Genomic DNA, 21672 nt, shown 5'->3' with positions numbered 1-21672 from the left:
GTCCTCCTGTATCTCCCTGCAAACCCTCTGTTCCCCTCGCATTGGATGTATTTTGATGGCTGGCCAAAACTGACCACTGGAAAGAACAGCAAAGGAAAAGCAAACAGCCAGTTATTTTAATTGCTTTTGTGAATACAACTCTCTGTAATAGCAGTCATAACTGTCAAAATGATCTGTATATACTGAATAAGAAGTATGGTGTGAGCAGCTTGGAATAGCTTGGTTTTCATATCGTGTAAGGGGGATGTGTCATGAGGCAGCATGTGTGCTACTTTGGTTGCTATTTAGCATAAATGACACTTAGCTGGTCACAACTGCAGCCAGGTTACTATTTAAAAACATGTTTTTGCACATACAGGAAACTTGTGTTGCATACCGAAGTAAATGAATAAGTATTGGTGTGGATTACTGTAGAAGACTGGCCCAAGCTTGTGCTCCAGACTTTTACTCACTCATCAAAAATCCCAACTGGTTCCAGTCTGAAGGGGGAAATCTGTAAAATCTGAAAAATAACGCAGCACATGTGATTTCCCTCTTAATCCTCAGATGCTCAGCGTAGGGATTTGTAGAATACTACTCTGGTTTGCTGTTCCGGCCTAAATCGTTTGGTATTTGAGCCTGTCTGACAGGCATATCTGTAGAATAACCACGGTAATGGGTGGATGACTGAGGTGTGGATCTATAGGGTTGAGGTAGGAGCTGCTCCACTGCACAGGCATTTGGGGCTCACGCTGTTAACTGTGGCCCCCGGGAACCACATGGCTCACGGTGTGTTTAGTTTGGCACAAGCTGTCTGACTTCACTGTGTTCCTGGAAGTCAGCTTGAGCAGAATGTACAGGATATCTGAGAGCTGGACATACCTTCTCTAGACTAACATATGATACATGCCTAAGAGTAGAGGACTACTCATTTAGTAACATGATAATTACAGACATGTATTAGCATGTTATAGTGTAATTAGAACGTAACAGGAATACCAGAAGAAGTTTTGATAATTGAATTATACATACAAAATTGTAATTAGACATATTGGTACCAGTTTACAATAAGACTATCCTTAGAGAGGATTTATAATTGTTTATAATTAGGTTATTTATTAGGATGTAAGCACTTTATAAATCATTAATAAACAATTATAAATACGTTATATCACAATTTTCATACATCGATGCAGGCTCACTATTTGGCAAGATCAAGTTACTGCTGCACTTTCTATCTGTCTGTTCTGTTAAATCTCAGATCTTGCTAGTTGCTTAGCTTACTTTACCTTGTCCCTCTATCAGTGAGCATGTTAAATGGTCAGCTTCATCTCATTTTTATGACCATTTATATGTGAGTTCCAAACATAACTGCCGAACGGGAGCCTTATTGGAAAGCATGAAACACATCACCATTTACTAGTGAGTTACTAACTTTTATAACTGGCAAAAGGGAGCCTTATTGTAAAGTGCAGAACATATCACCATTCATCATACTGACACTGCCTTTGCTCTCAACAGCACAAACCAAGAAGCAACACACTTAACTTGCTGACACAGTGGGAGGGAAGTACATCACTCAGGCAGACAGTTACATTTACAGTACATAGATAACATCCAACTATCACAAGGATTAATAGCACAACACAAAGACTACATGGTGAATAGTACACACACTCTTCTACTAGACACAATGAGAAACATAAACTGAACAATAACAAACTGGGACTAAAGAACAGTCCATTGCCCCAAGGCATGCTGGGAAGCTCCACCCATCTATCCCCCAACACACATCAGAATATACCACTTTAATATCCAGTGTGCATAACAACCTGATGGCATATGTCATATCAACACCTTTCATAATAATGAGGACGGCTGCTGATAGCATGCTGAAAATGTCAAGACAAACAATAATGCCACAGCTAAGTGACCAGTGAGATCTGAGGCTTAACAGTACAGATAAATGTGGGCTCACTATATGGCAAGCAGTAGGTCACTGTTGCCTTTTTTATCTAATGTGTTATAATAGCTTTTTAATGATTTACAAAGTGTTCACAACCTAATTAATAAACTAATTATAAACCATTCATAAACCCTTTTTAAGGGTATACTTACTGTAAAGTGGTACTGACATATTAGACAGATACGCATGAATCGCACTGCAGCGTTACCTACTAATGCACAGAGATATCAAGCTCCCTGATGTTAAATTGAATCTACTGAATGATTTGATCATTTTCTTTTAGTATAAGTTAGATGGTGTGCACTTTGAACGTGGGAAAAAAATGCTTCACCAGTCTTTTAAGTATTTATAAATACTTAAAAGTTCTCTGTAATAGTAATCGATTCTCTCTCTCTCTCTCTCTCTCTCTCTCTCTCTCTCTCGTTCTCTTTCAGCATGGTGCATTAGACTGATTCCCTTCGTGCTCTGTTTAATCTGCTACTACTGCTCCCAGTTCTACCTTCAAAGGTATAACCAGGCTTCTCTACTCCCCAGCTAAATGTGGCTGACTTTCATGAATGTGTTTAAGGCCAGGCCTGTTCCACTCTCAGAGAACATGATGGTAATGGAGACATCGAAAAGTAGATTAGTATCGGATGAGACCGCAAGAGTCTGTCTCTGTCTTTTAGCGTGTTCCTGGTTACCTCAGTGTGAAATGTTCCACTGTGGTAACGGTTTAACCACATTCCAGCGCCTTTTTTTGTTTGTTTTTTTGTAGTATGTGCTGTCAGGGTAATGCAGAAATACATTAGAAAACAACTTTTCTTCCTGTGCTGTTGACACATTGTCACTGTTCTGAGAAATGTGGTTGTGACTTCACAGAGTGGACTCCTCATCATTTGGTGTTGTCATTTGAGAGTCCAGCCTAGAGAATCCTCACTGTTCAGGATGAACTAGTAGTTTCCTAATCTCTGTCCTGTTTTTCAGTTACGGAGGCCCTAGTAAGTCTGTGTCACCTACCAAATCTCATTGTGACAGCTGGCTCACACAGAAGAAATGGGAGAGCCTTAATTTCAAGTGAGTGTATGAGTGAGAGAATGAATGATTGAGTAGATGTGTATATATGAGAGAGAGAGAGAGAGAGAGAGAGAGAGAGAGAGAGAGAATTTGTGCTGGACCATCTATATCACGGCTTTAAAAATACTGAGTGCGGCTTTGGTTGTGACAGTTCTGTGAAACTCATTTGGCACTTGTTAACCAACTTACATGTTTTGGCCATGAAAGGAGAGAGTCTGCCTCTCAGCAGCCGGCTGTGGTGAAGAAAATGTAGGAGACATAGTCTCATGTTATCCCTACTGCGTCAGCGCATGCCTTTCTTGTTTTTACACTCCCTGGAGTTTGACTTGTCCCTCTGCTTCTAAAAAGAAAGCACAACTTCATGTGTCCACTTTCAGCATTTCAGAATATTCCTTTTATTTATTTACTCGTTAGCTTCCCGGATACCCCAACATGCAGCACGTCCAATCCTCTGCGTTGTTTAGTAGTTTACACAGCTGCTCCTTTAGCCAGAACTGCTCACCTCTCCCTTTTTTTGTTTTTATATTTTATTTATGGAAAGCTGTGCTCTTCTTTTAATGTAGCGTCTGAACCCACCTACACTCTGACCCACACTCTCCCATTTGTTTTCATATCTGACAGAGCCTGCAGCTGGCCGCCTCACACAATCAGAATGTTCTTTTTTTCTATTTGTCTCTCTTTCCCCAGGACAGACTGTCAAGGTCGGCGATGTGTACCGATGTGTCTTTTTTGGGGTTTTTTTTGAGCCATGTACAAGGTCATATTTTTGTTGCTAATGACAAGTGTCTCTTATGTCATTACTGCACTAAGGTACATAGATAGCCCATCTGGTTATCTGTGGTTCAGATCAGAAATGGGCAGTTTTAATTCCAACTGAAATTTAAAACATAGGATGCTCTCAAAAGTTATGGCCAAATTTATCGAAACAGAATTCTCAGCAAGGGTGTTCCAGAACAATCTCTCTCTCTCTCTTCTTCTCTTAACTGGTGTTTGTTCTGTTATTCAGCCTTGAAAAATACAGAAGACATTTTTTGTGTGCTTTTAGGCAGTGTTAAGTACATAGCTTGGCACACTTGTTCTGTTTTCAGGGGTAATTTATGGTAGTCTTTCATCTGCTAAGTTTTCTTTAGGTGTTTGCATAAGCGGGCATTGAAATCCATCACAACTTAAACGAACATCAGAAATGTGTGGATGCACAATGTAAATCAAACGTGTCTTCTGTATTAAACACGTAACGCCAGTTGCCTTTTGCCGTTTCAAATCCTGACTGATTCTTTGATGTTTCGACCCGAACAGCATTAGCAGAAAAACCCAGCTCTTTTTAAAGCTGGAAGATTTCTTCTGGAGAGAACATCTGTCAGCTTTGTCTTTGCCCTACGGTATAAAAGGCAGTGGTATGTGCTCTGTCTGTTCTTCCCTCCACACAGAATCTATCCTTCATTACAAAGTCAAGTCACAATCCCTCAACATGGCCATGCAACCAGTGCTTGTTTTGCTTAAACTGGTACTGGACTCATTTTTGTTTTGTTTTTTGAGTGTGTTTGCTACATAAACACACGTTTTAATGACACTTTTTCGATACCCTTCTTACCGATGTTGTGAATTGTAAAAATCCTGTGAAGGAGTTCTGAAAGCATGCAAATCCATGGCTGTAACAGTTGGTGCTTTATCTGATACTTATCATCCTTATCACTTGTCCTTTGTCTAGAGCTGCTGCTACTGAAGGTCTTGGCAGTCATCGCTAACTATGCCATGCCTGAGAGCATAGAAAAGTAAGTGTGTGTAAAAAAGCTGAGAAATACCTTCCAGTTTCATTTTAAATCCAGTCAGTAAATTAGTGGAGGAAATTTTATAGATGTCTGGCCCAGATACATGGGGGGAGGAAAAGAAAAAGAATAAAATGTTCCACACCAAAAAAAGATCTATGATTGTATTTGCTCTGCTATAATGGATTTACAGTGGAAATGCTTGAATTATTATTATTGCATTTACCTTTTAGACAAGTGCAACTTTAGAAACTGCCTTTCTTTATGAAACATAACAAGAAACATTGATCTTGTGTTAAAACCAGTAGATTCCCAGTTTGCATCTTTAGTTAATAACAGTTAATGAGTTAATTTGTTTGTGTATTCTGACAGATGGTAAATGTAAGTTTGCATTTACCATCTTTACCATCGATGTATTGTGTAGTCTGACGGATGGTAAAAATGTAAGTTTATGATATTGTCTCAGTGAAGGGACATTTTTTTGTTCTTTTTCATAGGCTAGAATGCAGAAGTTGTGCAGTTGTAGGAAATGGTTTTAGCATCAAAAACAGCTCCCTGGGATCCGCCATAAACAAGTATGACGTCGTCATCAGGTAAATATCTGAGAAAATATCATGAAAGTCTTTCCAACTCTAGCATGAATAATCCTCTCTTTTTTGTCATCTCTCATCATATGTCCTCTTTCTTCTTGATTTTACACCTGGAAATCAGCACTTTTTCCTTTGTGATCAGTGACTAGTGTGATTTGTCAGCAGTCTTTCAATATCTGTGCTGATTTGCTCCCCTCCCCCTTTTCTTTCTCCTTTTTCTTTCTCTCTTACCCTCCATTTCTCTAACAAATGCCTCACTTAGCATCCTCAGCAATTATCAAACCCACACAGTTAGCCTAGCCTCCTTTACAGAAATTTACCAGACTGTTGAGGGAGGGAAAAAAGGAGCCTGGTGGAAGAAAAACTAACCATTGTTTCTCTGTTAAGATTTAATGCTTTGGAATGAACTCATGCAGTTTTATTTTTCTGTAAGCCGCTTACAAACTGTAGATTTTGGTGTGCGCGTTGAACTCAATTTTCCACCAGCCAAAGCTCTATCTTTTCTCAGAAGCTAATCGTATGTAGGAGAGAAAACAAGTTCATTGACATTTGGTATTTTGTTACAGACGCTGATGGCACTAATCCTCCATTAAGCTGAAATAGATCATTCCGAACATGAACCACGGTTTAATCTCCTTTGTTGGCGAGAAACGTTTCTAAACCGCCATAACCCATGGAAAATAAGTGAAAAAAGTCCAGTAGGGGAGGGGAATTTTTTTTCTCCCCTACAGTATTATTGTGTATATAAGCGGGTCAAGGACAGAGTGGTGTTGTAGCAGTTCATGCTCTTAAACTAAGCCTGTAAGACCGTGGCTTTTGTGGGCTTTATCAGACCTTCCTGGTAAAGGTTTGGCTGGGTTTGTTTTTCTCATGTTCAGTTCATGCTTCTGTGTTGCAGTAACAGCATTCTGAGTTAAAAGAGCGTGCGGTCAAATTTCTACTCAGGTCTTTGAACTCTGATTAGCTTACTCCGGAGGCATGGCTAGTTTAGTGCTTTACGGCGGAACACTAGAAACTGAGGGGCTTCCTAGTTAGAATTCCTGGGACTCCACCAAGGGAAGCTGACTCAGTGCTGGAGGAACTACAGGTTCCTATGTTTCTGTCCTTTGACTGCTACTGTCATGCCCCTGAGCAAGGTACTTAACCCCAAGGCTGCTCCAGAGAGACGGTTACGTGCCACCCCCTGTCTCCCCTACCCCTCACCCCAGCATGGCTGCCTTGACAAAGAGCAGGCATACTCAGTTGTCCAGTCATAGTTGCATGAAGGCTGAAAAGGGGCAGTCCAAACTACTGGAAGAGCACAGAGAGCAAAACTGTTTGCTGTTTGTTAAACTGTGCGGATATCTATGTAAAGAGTTTGCAGACCAGTGGCCATGATGATAAAAGACAATGACGCCTTTAAACTTTTTAATTCTGATTTATGTCTGTATTTTTATGGAATATAGATAATCTGATTATGAGCGCAGATTTCCATTTTAATTTGTAAGGTATACATTAAGAATGTATCATCCTCGCAGTACATGTTATAAACATGACCGGGAACATGACAAGAATTGCTCTGGATAAAACGGGACTCACACAGAGACTCAACTTCATACTCTTTTTGGTTTTGTGTTTTTTATTCTGTCTGTGTCTGTATTTGGCATTTCAGGTTAAATAATGCCCCAGTCAGAGGTTACGAGCAGGACGTAGGAAATAAGACAACAATGCGTCTCTTCTATCCGGAATCAGCCTCGTACAACCCTGACACTCACAACGACCCAGATACCCTGATGGTTCTAGTGCCTTTTAAACAGCAAGACCTGCGCTGGCTTAAAGAAATCCTATATGATGAAAAGAGGGTGTGTAATGACGGTCACTTCATGTTTCTCTTTCTCTCCCTCTCCCTCCCTCTCTCTCCCTTTCTCTCCCTCCCTCTCTCTCCCTCTCCCTCCCTCCCTCTCTCTCTCTCTCTCTCTCTCACTTTCTCTCTTTGTCTTTCTCGCTATGTCTTTCCCTCTCTCTTTCTCAGTTCCACAAGTGCACTCTCGCAATGACCTATGTCCAGTCTTAGGTTTGTTGGGTTTTTTGTGACTGATTTTGGAATGACTAAAAGGTTTTGGTCTGGGTTTCACTCATTTCTGTTTGTTTACATTCCAAAGATTAGATTTTTTAGGAGTACACTGTCCCAAGCATTGACTCTGTAAAAGAGCCACACATTTCTCTGTTACATTTGCAGCAAAAAAAATATAGAAAAAAAAAATCTGTCCTTTGTAGTTAGCTGCAATGCTTAAAACACAAAGGGGCTACAGAGAAGACAGCCCTGCTAGAGAAACAGGAAGTCGTTCATTAGAGGCGCCGTCCACTCACCAACTCTCATTCACCAAGAGGTTTTATCTTTCTTAACTTTTCTGAAGTAAATACTAAAGAAGCAAATGTCTCGTATGGCTTGCTTTGTTCTTGAGGCTGCTCTGTGCCAAAGGTTGTCAGATGCATATTTTAACTGACTCTTCATGTCAAGTGAGGTGTTATTGTGAGAGGTGATAAAATGAAATTGAAGTGTGATCTCTTTTGTCATGCAACCACACATGGTTGGCTGCAGTAAGTGGAATGTCAGCACTCTGTAAAAAACTGTAATGGTGTTTTATGTGCGTTCTCTTCAGGAGAGGTTTGCAATTCATCTGTAACCATGTCTTACAAACATTTCTCTTCACTCGTGTGATGTCATTATCCTTCAAAAATCTATTAGATCAGCCCAGATCTTCCCTGGCTGCAGGAATAAATCTGATAACTGACATAAAAACTTGTTTCTCTCTCTCTCTCGCTCCCCCCCCTTCTCTCTCTCTCCCTCTCACACACCCTCTTTCTCTCTCTTTTTTGGTACCCATCCTCTCAGGTCAGGAAGGGCTTCTGGAAGCCTCCGCCACAGATCTGGTTGGGCAGGCCCAGCCAAATCCGAATACTGGACCCATACTTTCTCCAGCTGACTGCCAGCAAGCTGCTCCAAATCCCCTTAGAACCAAAAAACAAACAGGTGAGCCCACCAGCACAGCTGCTAATGGGCTACCCTCAGAGGACAGCCTTCCAGCTGTTGGTTGTTACATTAATTGATTTGGTTGATACATTTGTTTGTGACACTAACATGTATTCAGTCGATGGTATTATGCTTTGGGTGTAGGTGTCAAGCATGCATCTCTTTTATATCTCTTTTAAGCTGTGACCCTTACATTTGGATCCAGTCTACTTTTCAAGTTCAAGTTCAAGTTCAAGTTTATTTAGAGCCCAATATCACTGTTTACAGTCTCAAAGGGCTTTACAGGCCACAACAGTTAAATCAAAATATGACGGCACCCCCTGACTTAATCCTCATGGCGGGCAAGAAAAAACTCCCCAAAAACCCAAGAGGGAAATGGGAAAATGGGAGAAATCTTGAGGAGGACCACAGAGAGAGGAGACCCCTCCTTAGTCAGACAGGTGTGCAATAGGTGCCGACCACGTGGGCAGTTACAGCTGAAAGTAAATTGGGGCATGAACAAAGGGGATGGTGATGTAGACAGGAGGCTGACGGGGGATGGAAGATGATAACACCAGGATGGATCAGTCCACAGGGCGGGAGGAGTCAGGATCACTGGTGTCTCAGGAGTAGCATGCGTGGCTCGACAGAGAGAGAGAGAGAGAGAGAGAGAGAGAGAGGGAGAGAGAGAGAGAGAGAGAGAGAGAGAGAGAGAGAGAGCGAGAGAGAGAGGCACATTGTTAGATGTTCATTTCCACATAATGGTTAAGGTAAATATACATCGTGTGCCGAGTGCAGGCAGGGACTCCAGCAAGACTAACTAGTACAGCATAGCTAAAAGGGAGAGCTAGAAGGTAATATGGACATGATGGCACTCTGGGACACAAGGCGGCCACCCACTCCACAGTCAACAAACCTGAGTGAACATGTTAAAGTGGGGGGGCGACAGCATCCAAACATCCCAGTTCACCAAACAATCTATGCCCGAGAACCCTCCAGATCTGCTCCTTTGCCTAGTAAAGAGCTATTAGCAAAAGGCTTGGCTAAACAGATAAGTTTTCAGCCTTGACTTAAACATAGAGACTGTGTCTGAGTCTCGAACATTAATTGGGAGGCTATTCCATAACTGTGGGGCTCTGTAAAAGAAGGCTCTGCCCCCTGCTGTAGCCATCATAACTCGAGGTACCAACAAATAGCCTGCACCTTTTGATCTAAGTAGGCGTGGTGGATCATAAAAGACCAGGAGTTCGCGCAGGTACTGTGGCGCAAGACCATTTAATGCTCTATATGTTAATAGTAAGATTTTATAATCAATACGAGATTTGACTGGGAGCCAGTGCAGTGTGGATAAGATAGGGGTGATGTGATCATATTTTTTGGTTCTAGTAAGAACTCTGGCCGCTGCATTCTGAACTAACTGTAGCTTATTTATACACCTAATAGAGCATCCAGACAGAAAGGCATTACAGTAGTCTAATCTAGAGGTAATGAAAGCATGAACCAATTTTTCAGCATCTTGAAATGACAATGCATTTCTTATCTTGTTAATATTTCTAAGATGAAAGAAGGCTATCCTGGTAATATTATCTACATGAGCTTCAAATGAAAGACTGGAGTCAATAATTACACCAAGATCTTTTACTGCCACACCTGATGAAAGAGAAAGGCCATCCAGAGTAACTATGTGGTCGGAAAGCTTACTCCTAGCTGCATGTGATCCTAGTACAAGTACTTCTGTTTTTTCAGTGTTGAGTGAGAGGAAATTCGTAAGCATCCAGTGCCTAATATCCTTTAGACATTCCTCAATTTTGTTAAGTTGGTGTCTCTCGTCTGGCTTCGCTGAGACATACAACTGTGTGTCATCAGCATAGCAGTGGAAGCTAATACCGTGTTTACGAATAACATTACCTAGAGGTAGCATATATAAAGAGAAAAGCAGTGGGCCTAAAACAGAACCTTGCGGGACTCCGAACTTTACCTCAGTATGTGCAGAGGACTCACCATTTACATCAACAAACTGATAACGATCAGTTAAGTAGGACCTAAGCCATAAGAGGGCCGTTCCCTTAACTCCAACAACATTTTCTAGTCTATCAAGGAGAATGGTATGATCAATGGTGTCAAAGGCTGCACTGAGGTCAAGTAGCACAAGCAAGGAGACACAACCCTGATCAGAGGCCAGTAAGAGGTCATTTGCAACTTTAACCAGTGCTGTCTCTGTGCTGTGATGAGGCCTAAATCCTGACTGATACAGTTCATGGATGTTATTCTTATGTAAGTATGAGCATAACTGCTGTGCTACAGCCCTTTCTAGGATCTTGGAAATAAAGGGGAGGTTAGATATTGGCCTGTAGTTGGACAACGAACAGGGGTCAAGATCAGGTTTTTTAATTAGGGGTTTGATAACTGCTAGTTTAAAAGATTTTGGTACATAGCCAGTACTAAGGGAGGAATTGATTATTTTTAAAAGCGGTTCGATGACTACTGGCAGTATCTGCTTAAGGAAACGTGTAGGTAAGGGATCTAGTACGCAAGTTGGTGATTTTGATGAAGAAATTAGTGAGGTCAATTCGGTCGCCTGAAGGGGAGTAAAACATTCTAAACGCTGATCTGATATAGGCCTAGTTATATTGTTATCTACAGTGTTAGTGATCAAATTATCTGGTTTAAAATTTATAGCCTGGATTGTTTGCCTGATATTTTCAATTTTGCTATTGAAAAAATTCATAAATGCGTCGCCACTGAACATTGATGGTGTGCCTGTTTCCGAGGTGCTTTTATTCCCAGTTAGTTTTGATACGATATTAAATAAAAATCTAGGATTATTTTTGTTGTCTTCTATTAGGGTGGAGAGATACATTGATCTAGCGGCACTAAGAGCTTTTCTATAGCTCAGGAGGCTCTCCTTCCATGCTAACTGGAATACTACCAATTTAGTTTGGCGCCATTTACATTCTAGTTTTCGAGTGGTAAGTTTTAAGGCGCGTGTGTGCTCATTATACCAGGGAGCTAGTTTTTTCTCTCTGATTATTTTCCTTTTAAGTGGGGCCACATTATCTAAGGTGTTGCGGAATGTTAACTCTAAAGATTCAGTTGCCTGATCAAGTTCTGTGGGATGTGACATTGTTCCAGTCAAAGTTGATAACTCTGGGAGATTATTGATAAAGTTCTGCGTAGTAGCTGGCGTAAACGTACGTTTATTATGATAGCGTGGCGAGCTGCATATATTATTACTAAGAAATATTTTGAATGAGATAAGATAATGATCTGAGATAGCTTCAGATTGTGGAAATGTGACTATACTTCCTACATTTAGTCCGAGTGTTAGTATAAGATGGAGGGTGTGGCCACCATTATGAGTGGGCCCTATGACCGTCTGATTAATCCCTACTGAATCTAGAATGGACACGAACACTGTTCTCAGAGGGTCCTGTGGGTTATCAAAATGAATGTTAAAGTCTCCGACAATTAGAGCTTTGTCTAAAGAAATAACAAGGTTTGAGATAAAATCTGCAAATTCACAGAGGAATTCAGAGTACGGCCCAGGCGGTCTATAGATAATAATTAGTGTGATAGACTGGGTATTTTTTTTGGCTACATATGTTATGTTTGTATAAAGAACTTCAAACGCATTGAATTTATGTAGAGGTTTTTGTATGATGCCTAGGTTATCATTATAAATAACTGCAACGCCTCCTCCTCTGCTAGTTACACGAGGCTGGTGTATATAACTGTATCCGGGAGGACTAGCTTCATTTAATGCGACGTACTCATTTGGTTTGATCCACGTTTCTGTTAAACACACTACATTAAACTCCTGATCAGTAATAATTTCATTGACAATGAGTGCTTTAGGAGTAAGAGATCTAATATTTAACAGTCCTAGTTTTAGATCGAAGGTGCTGGCGGTACATTCAGTATGATTTAAATCTATGTTAATTAGATTGCTAGAACAAATTCTCTGAGTATTTCTACATTTTCGTATAGGTCGGGGAACAGACACAGTCTCAATATAGTTTAACCTGGGTGACGACTCTGTGCAGCTAGCAGACGGTCGGTTTAGCCTTTTTGCCTGCTCCCTGGCCTTGGCTCTGGATTGTCACGGATTAACTGTTCTGAGACTACGCGCTATGTTACAAGAAATGAGAGCAGCACCTTCCCGAATGGGATGGACACCGTCTCGCCCTAAGAGGCCAGGCTTGCCCTCAAAACTATTCCAATTGTCTATAAAGCCCACATTGTTGTCAGAGCACCACCTGGACATCCAGCAGTTCAGCGACCATAACCTGCTGTAAGCTACATCGCCTCGCCGGATTGGGATAGGGCCAGAGCATATTACTGCATCGGACATCGCCTTCGCTAATTTACACACCTCTACGATATTACTTTTAGTAACCTCTGATTGACGAAGGCGTATATCGTTAGCTCCTACATGAAAAACTATCTTAGAAAACCTGTGCTTACTTAACACTTTAAGATTACTTGCTATGTCCGGCACCCTGGCTCCCGGTATACAGCTAACTAAGGCTGCTGGTGCCCCTAAAGGTCTAGCTAATTTCACGTGCCGTAGAATGGAATCTCCTATAACCAGAGCTCTTTCAGGTTTCTCAGCGGGTGTTTCACTGAGGAGGGCAAACCTGTTTGACACGTGAAGCGGGGAGTGGTGTGTCTCTCGTGGGCTAGCCTTAGCGTTAGCTTTGGCTTTGCACTTATGCCGCCGAGTCGTCACCCATTCGCCCCGCTGTGAGGGCTCTAGTGCCGGAGTCGGAGCGCTGCTAACTCTTCCTGAGCCATCCAGATTTTCTTTTACAGGAACTAGGCTATTCTCACTCTCACTAAGCCTCTCTAGCATCTGGATGCGCATCTCTAATGCTACAGTCTTCTCCGTCAGGGAGCTAACTAATGCACATTTAGCACAAACAGAGTTATTATTAATGACGGAGGAAGAATGGCTAAACATTCTATGGCTAAACTTTTCCTGGTGCTTTTTTTCCAGGCTATCTTTCAGAAGAGCTGTTGCTCTTAATTGACTTATACTAATGAAATGCAAGTTAATACCTCTGCCTATGATTGTACTCAGAGGTTGTGTGTACAATACAGTGTAGAGCTGTGACAAAAAAAAAGTAATAAATAAAAAATTCACCTTTGAAAATAAAAACTTTGATAAAATATATTACCGTTTTCGTTGACAGATAATAATGAGACGATTCTGTGAGAGACAGACGACTGGACAAGCAGTTTAGCTACCTTAGGCCTATATTTTTTTCATCCAGTTGCGTGCATGCACTCAGTTTGCAAGATGTGCACAGCCATCCATTGCATGCTTATGATTGGTTGATACTTACTGGTAGTGCTGCCCCGCCAGTACTTCCTCTGCAAATCGAATGTTTAACATTTTAACTAACGTTAACTTGCCAGCTCAAATCATGGCTACTATCAGAAGAAGAAGAAGAAGAACGGATCTGTAGACACATTTTAGCTACAATACAACTCAAATGTCAAATTTATCTGATGAACAGCCAAAGAATGTAGTCAGATTCCTTCCACATTACACCAGCCACATCTTTATGTACCAGCATACAGTGTATGATACAGCCTTTCTGGTTGTTACTGTATTATTAAATGCATCATGTCTAGACTATAGCTGGGAGTCCCTGGCCCTGAGAAGAAAAACAAAGTAATGTAGCAAGCCTAAGAATATCTGTGTGCTTGCTCAAATCACTGTAATGATTTAATTTGAAAAATGCAAACTGACTAAAATGTGACAAAAATGCATTAGACTAAAATTTGACTAGAACTTGTATAGTTTTTGTTGACTAAACTCTAAGACTGAATCAAAATTAACACTAGTGTAGAGGTACACTGCACCGCTAGCATTAGGGGTTTGAATCCCAGTCACGTCATCTCTCAAATCCTAAGCAAAGTCCAATAACCAGGTCTCTTTCTGGACAGTTGTCAGTCAGTTTTGCTCTCCCTTGACCGTCTTATGTTTTGTAATAAGAGGCTTAAAGCGTGGAAAAACATGACAGAGAGAATGTGAAACAACTGCATCATATATGGGAATATGTATGGAATAACATATGGAGTAAATATAATTGGTAATGTTTGTCATGTTTATGTTGTGTGACTGATAAGTCAAGCAGTTATAATTTGGCTTGGTAGAGAATTATCATTTAGACAAATAATCAGTCATCCTGTGTGTGCTGAGGACCTCAGCTAAGAATGTAAACAGAACCAGTCCATTTCTGCTCAGACTAATTAGAAAGGGTGATAAGAAAGAAGGACTGAGGATATGAGGGAGTGAAAAGAGAGGGCAAGCTGGAGCTGTGCTGGCGAGAACAAACTGGCCCCACCATGCAGCTCTGGACTCTCATCCCCTCTTATGTTCTCTCTTCTGTTTCATTCCTTTCTCCTCCTCCTCCTCTCATCCCCACACTTGCCCTTTTGTTCTCCCTCCTCCTTTTTCCCTCCACTTTTTATAATCTCCTTATCCTGTTCTCTCCCAGTACCCTCCACCTTCCATTCCACTCTTCAGTCTGTCTTCTCGTCTATCCCCCCTCTCCTCTGGCCTCAGACTGGCACAGGAGCACCACCCTTCTGCCAAATGCCAGTGGGAGTTCAGCGGATCTCCTGCCCTCCTCATTTCTCCTCCTCTCACACTGTGCTCAGCTGTTTTATTAATGCCCTCTCTCTCTCTGTCTCTCTCTCTCTCTCTCTCTGTCTCTCTCTCTCTCTCACTCGTATATCTCATCCTTGTCATTGTATAGGTTGGCGGGTGTTCAAAAGCCATGTTGAATTATTGTGTTCACATTTACCTGCATTAGCTGATGCTGTCTGAGTGAAGTTAGAAAGTGTGGTTTGAATCATTAATATAAATATTTAACAAAGATAATTACTAATTATTTACAAACAATAATTAATAATTTATTTTTAAAAATGAAAATGAAATTATACTGCTCAAAGCAATGTGATGGGGCCTAGAGAAGACAACTCATTCAGCTAGCTCCCTGACAAGGGGCAGAAAGAGGGGGCGAGAAGACAGGAGTACTGATTGTGTTAATGGGAGAGAGAGAGAGAGAACGAGAGAGAGATATCTTTTCTGCACCATGTACAGGAAATGGAAAAGCCCAGGGTCTGGCCACTTTATTTTCTATAATCGGACAGAATGAATCTTTCCCAGAGGGTACCGCATTACAGGGTCGATAACCAAATCAGTTATTCTCAGTCACATAAGGTCTGGAGAGCATTTGTATGCCTACTTCTGTAAACAAAAGAAATGGAAAAAATGCCAGAAAGAGGAGCATTTGGTGTCTTTCCCATGCTAGACACAGAGGAAAAAAGACACGTCCCTCCACTTCTGAAGTGTTTTGGCTGATCATTGACAGGTTTTATGAGGTAGATGCTGGTGACTATTTAAGCAGGTGTTTGCCTGTGTGTGTGTGTGTGTGTGTGTGTGTGTGTGTGCGCGCGCATAAATATGCTATATCGCCAGGTTTATTTAAGACATTTTTTTAACAGAAAAGAGACCAGAGAGTTGTTTGGTGTATCGCTGCTGTAGCGTGTTACTGCTGCCCCCTGCTGCTGAACCAATGTAACTGCATAGTTTAACTATTAATTTCTGCCTTTCCTGTTTTCCAGAGACCTGTTCATCCCACTACAGGTATTTTGGCTGTGTTCATGGCCCTGAACTACTGTGACGTGGTTCACCTTGCCGGCTTTGGATACCCAGAGTCCAAAAACCAGAAACAGCCAATCCACTATTACGGATATGATACTATGAAATCCATGAAGGTGAGTTTTTTTCTAATGCCCGTCTTAATTGGGATATTTATTGGACTGACTTGATCAGTGAAATGCTTTTGGAACTGTATTTGAGGGTCTCCATTCAAAATACACCATACAGCCCAGGACCTAATCTGCGTCTTTGCCATTGTCTGAGTTATCAGCTCTCTTACACGGAAAAAATGACCACTTTTTTCTATATAGTTCTGTTTTTCTTTCCCTTCCTCCATATGTTTTTCTGTGTAACGGTGCTGATGTACTTGGGGTTTACCCAGACTCTGGTCTTGTGCTGTGTATTAGAGTGAGCACCCAGAACTCTGAGGAGCTGGGTGGATCAATGGCAGTTTCTTGTTTCAGTATAAGGGTCCGTTAGCTTAAGGCTAATTACGAGCACCCAACATGTTACATTCTCCTCACGCCCTCTGCTTTACTTTCAGTGTATCGCTGAATGAGTTTACTGCTATTCTTAATACAGACGCAACAGCACCGCGATGAATTACCACACTGCAAAAATCATTTTACTAACACCCAGGCTTATTAGACTGGGAAGTTTTTGTAACCCTTTACTGGCAGTGTACAAGCACCATTGAAAGTGACTGTTGTAACTAAAACATACTGAACACCATTAGCTAATATGTTGCATATAATAATAATTATAAATAATAATATCATAATAGTTGAGCACCCAGTGCAACGTAAAGTCATTTATTACAGTGTTCACACTCAGTGATCAATGCAAAGTAAAGTATTTTACTACACTGTAGCATGGGATTAAAAGTCGTGGTCTTACATTGTGAGTATAGCGCTGACACGATGAAACAGCCGAGGTACCGTATCCTCAAATACCTTGCGTCCTCTCCAAGATTGCTTTGGCAACCAGGAAGATTTCTAAAAAGAGACAAACGTCATTCTAGCAGATAATAACTGTTCTGTGTGATGACAGACCTAGCTTGGTATTGCCCTCAGTGCTCTGATGCTTTGGGTTTTCTCTTCTCCGTTTTTAGGATTCCTACCATGATCTTAATCACGAGGCTGAAGCGCTGAAGGGTCTGGAGGATTTAGGAGTCATTACGTACCTTCATCCACATTCCTGACACAAACACACACATACACATATTCTCACACACTCAAACGCCAGTACATAAGCATGATCTTTTGCACATATACACAGACACACGTATAAACGCACATGCGGAAACACAGCTCATGCTAACTGTCTTCGTTCTGTCTGACAACAGATCTTGCTACTCTCTATACATTCACACACGTAGCCAAGTGATTTCCATAATCTGTGTCTGCTCTCAGCCTTTTATTTTGGCAAATTTTTGATGACTTTTATTTTTAAATAAATAAATTCTGTAAATTTTACCACTGGATATTGTATGCTATGAATTGATGACAGAATTTGTAATAAAATGAATAAAATAAATGATGTTCATTGAATTCATCCGTTAATCTGTAGGGTGGAGCAATTACGTCAGCGTAGTTGAATAGTCTGTAAAGTCATTATGGTTTTAAACATGGAAGCAGGAGCTATAGCCAGGAAACCGAAGGAACCCATGATATCAACTCTGACCACAAGAGGGTGAGGGTGGGACGAAAAGTGAAGTGAAGTCTTGCTTACAAAACAACTATTCTGTGTGTGTCCATGCGTGTGTGTGTGTGTGTATGCGTGTGTGTGTGTGGGTATGTGTGTGTGTGTTGCAATGAATTGTGTTTGATTCACGGTGACCTACTATGCTGCTAGCCATGATGCTAATGACAAGCTTTTCTTGTTTTTTAAAAGTGGGACATTCACAATTAGCTTTGACATGAATGAAGTCGGCGCCTGTGGCCATGCAGGGTCATAGTCAACAAACCAAGACCAGGAGCACTGTGGCACATACAGAGTGAGCTCTCTCACACAGTCATATATGAATCTGGGCCTTTTGAATGTCAGAGCCTGAAGAGCCTTGCAGCGCTGAAGACGACATGAACTCTCTCTTCTGACAATGTGAGAGGCCATCGAAGACAGAAAAAAAAAAAATACCCACCAAATATGTGTCTCTCCTAAAAAAGAAGCCCTAGAAAAGGGAAAACGTTAAAAAAAGAACATTCTGAGGGGAGCAAAAAGATGTGGGTTTTCCTTGATGTTAGGCTAGAAAGGCTTAATGGTGAGATGTAATTGTGTGTGTGTGTCTGTATTTTTTAGCAGAGGAAAGCTCAAATCATTACGGTCATAAAAGCAATGCCTTCCCTTCTCTACTGCATGACATTCAAGTAGAAACACACACACACACACACACACCTTGGGCAGGCATATTGAAATGCTCTGTCACAACATGCGTTCAGTGCCTTCATGGCAGTGTGAGACTCTCCTATTATCTGATGATATCTCATTACATCATAATCGAAAATGAATCTTGTGACAGCTGACACGTTAAAACGATTGAGCCATCACTTTCTAGTTGGCTTTGTTGCATAAGGGTCTATAGAATGGCCTTTCGTGGTGATGTGTGTGGTTCTAAAGTCCCTCAAAAAAAAAAAGCTTGACAGTGCAGCTCTTCTCCCTCTTTTAGTTTTCCCTCACCTCTTTCACTTCCCTCTGTTGTTAATAGCTAAAAATTACTTTGCTTTTCTTCTCTGAGTTTGCAGTGGGGGGAGGGGGGGGGGGGGGGCACTGGGAGGAACTATCAGACTAGAAATGAGAAGAGAGTGTTAAGGAGACCCCCCCCCCCCTTTCTGTGTTATGCTATTCGGAGCTCACAGGGAAAGAGACAATGTGGGGCTAGGATCTTTCTCTCTCTCTCTCTCTCTCTCTCTCTCTCTGTCTCTTTCTCTCTCTCTCTCTTTCTCTCTCTCTCTCTCTCTGTGGTACTGCTGATTGGCTGTTTTCACTCCTGTTATACAACGATGCTTAGTTATATAATCGAAGAGATTATTATGTTTACATGTCAACTGGAATCTAGGTCAATGCTTTTCACCAACTGATCAGCATCCTCGTGAAACCCCCATGTCTGTGTGTGTGTGGGTATGTGTGTGTGGATGTGGGCTTCAGTCTATGAGTGCACACGAGTGTATGTATATACATATTTTTTGCAACTACATTTATTTTCAAAATGATGAATCCACACGAGCTTGGAAATCTCATAACACGCCAAAGTCCACACAAATGTTCAAGCTCTTCTGATTTGTGCAGGAAAAAAAATGACCCAACATGAATAACCTCGGTAAAATAAAACACTGCCACAGCTGTTGAACACAAAGCACTGGATGCATTCAAAGTGTCTTATTGTCTTACGAGTGCAGTCCCCAGTCCCAGCTGATGTGCAGGTCTTGGAGACTCTGTGTTTTGGGATGACTTATAGCTCAGGGGTTAACACAGCCTCTTCTGCTCTCTCTACCTTCCCTCTCAGTAAAGGAGCTTATGTAAGTTCTTCATATCCAAGCTTCACTGCTCCCCCATTTCACTTCACGCTCCTTTACAACACGTTAGTGAGTTCCTCAGATTCACAGCGTGAAAATTTATCTACACACTGACCAGCGCAACCAACCTCAAACCAACTGCCGAGAGAAATCACATTCAACATCACAATGCACGCTAAACACACACACACACACACACACACACAACCTTTTCTCCCATGACTGAAGAATTCCTTTTCTTAAAATTCTAAGTGTTATTTCACTAGGCCAGTATTTTTTTGGTGCTGTTTTCAATTTGAAGTCCACTGAGTATATCGGTTTTTGGTCTCTTTCTTTGCTTCCTCACTTGAAGTTAAACAGTAAAAGGCTTTGCTTCATCCTTTGCATCCTTTGCCTCTGCCTGTTAAAAAGAGACAAGAGAAGTTCTGGCTAGATTGTATACAGTAATACAAGGCCTTGTGCTTGGAAGAAAAGGCTCTTTTTAGCATTTAAAATCGTTAAGAATTCAGAGACATCCAGCATTGTTGATGTCTGTGTAAATAATAGCTGTCAGTTCATTTTCTGATATTTTTTGTCTGACATTTTTAACAAGTGATATAAAATTCATCTGAAGAAAAAATGAACACCCATGTAAGTGTGATAAAGAGCTTTGTAAAGAAAATGGGGCAAATACATAGTCATATAGTGACTTTTCCAGAACGTATGTGATTTGTAGCTAAAAGCACATGATCTGAGAACAGTTGTTCCCTTAAGTGCATTGTACTCTAGTGTAAATCAGACAAATCAGTATTTGATAATTATATGTATTTTTCTGTACAGTAAGGTCTGCTAGGGGTAAAACTGGTCTCACATCATTTGCTTTTGTCCATGTACAGTACCAGTAGAAAACCCTTCACAGGTTCCTGCAGATTAGCCAGGGGAGAATGGGGAATATAATGTACCTGAGTGAGGCTGAGTTTCACTCACCCACACACCACTGAGACCCACAGCTGCTATGCATACATAATGTGTCTCGGTGTCTTGGTCTGGTGTCTTTAAGACCAAGATCATCGTGTCTTTTCTCTCTTGGCTGTGGGTTTTCTCGAAGGCAGAGAGCAAGATCTTTCAGTAGTCTGCTGAGTTAGTTTCAGGCTGTTGATTCCAGACTTTTTAATAGTATATTTTATGAGGATATCTTTCCAAGCCAGGGATCAATTTGATGTGTCAGCCTTCAGTTGACTCAGCTGGAGAAGCCAACGTGTTTGTCTTCATGTCACTGTGTGTTGTCTGCACACTGACCAGTGACCGTCACTGTGTGAGACAGTTCACAAAGATCCATGGTAACAAACAAAAAGAAAAAAACAGGAAAGGCAAATTGGCCTTGAAACAGGGCCTTCCTGGGACGTGTAGGGGTATATCAGGGAGAGCCCGCTGCTACTCTCATCTTGCTTATCCTGCCACGATTTCTTTGACACCATGCTTGCTGAGGTGACGCATTCTGAGCCAATCAACAGTCAATCAGATCACACGCCTGCTCCCCCCGCATGCTCTGTCACCTTAGCTTCACGCCTGACTAAACGGTCACAGATAAATAGAGTCGCCTACTCCCCCCATCCCCTTCACTGTGTGCGTGTGTGTGTGTGTGTGTGTGTGTGCGTGTGTGTGCGTGTGTGCATGTTTGTACACGTCAGTGCATACTCAGTCACTACAGAATGAGTTTTTCCTCAAGATCTTATCAGATTCTTCTCATTTTACAAGCTCTGATGCTTCAGATATGTTTTTCATACTATTAGTGTAACATCTTTTATTTGAGAGGGATCTAGAAAACGATAACAGATAGACACTATAGTCACAAGACTGATACCTATAGCCAGGTATAAACAAAGACAGTTCTTAAAAACGTATGGTCCATAACCAGTTCTTTGAAGTAAGTGTTTTTGTAAAACACTGTGGCTTTTCCCCGAATGAACACTGAATATTTACAGTAAATTAAAAGGCAGACAGAGATCACAGATACTGTACAGAAGCTATGCTATGATGGTTTATTAATCTTCGTTTGGCAAAATGTCACTGAGTTTACAAAGTAATTTGTAGGATGTCACGTGGCAATTGTTAAGGATAAGGGTAAGGATAAGGATGTTTTTATTGTCATTCCAG

At 41.3% G+C, this 21672-nt stretch overlaps 1 protein-coding gene across 5 annotated transcripts in view; it reads left to right on the top strand.

Moving 5' to 3' along the window:
• The window catches only part of st3gal4 (ST3 beta-galactoside alpha-2,3-sialyltransferase 4), a 47703-nt gene extending 30152 nt beyond the window's left edge, over positions 1–17551 (top strand). For all 5 annotated transcript variants that reach the window (XM_030766187.1, XM_030766184.1, XM_030766186.1 and 2 more), the window contains 9 exons: positions 2380–2452; positions 2912–3001; positions 4298–4395; positions 4710–4773; positions 5265–5360; positions 7009–7198; positions 8233–8370; positions 15988–16140; positions 17136–17551. In XM_030766187.1, coding sequence (XP_030622047.1) covers positions 2380–2452; positions 2912–3001; positions 4298–4395; positions 4710–4773; positions 5265–5360; positions 7009–7198; positions 8233–8370; positions 15988–16140; positions 17136–17225 — 992 coding nt within the window. In that variant the 3' untranslated portion in view covers positions 17226–17551. The remainder of the gene's footprint in view (positions 1–2379; positions 2453–2911; positions 3002–4297; positions 4396–4709; positions 4774–5264; positions 5361–7008; positions 7199–8232; positions 8371–15987; positions 16141–17135) is intronic.
• The last annotated feature ends 4121 nt before the right edge of the window (positions 17552–21672 follow it).

This window comes from Chanos chanos, chromosome 2 (genome assembly GCF_902362185.1).
Source record: "Chanos chanos chromosome 2, fChaCha1.1, whole genome shotgun sequence".
NCBI lineage: Eukaryota > Metazoa > Chordata > Actinopteri > Gonorynchiformes > Chanidae > Chanos > Chanos chanos.
This window is presented reverse-complemented; position numbering and strand designations above follow the sequence as displayed.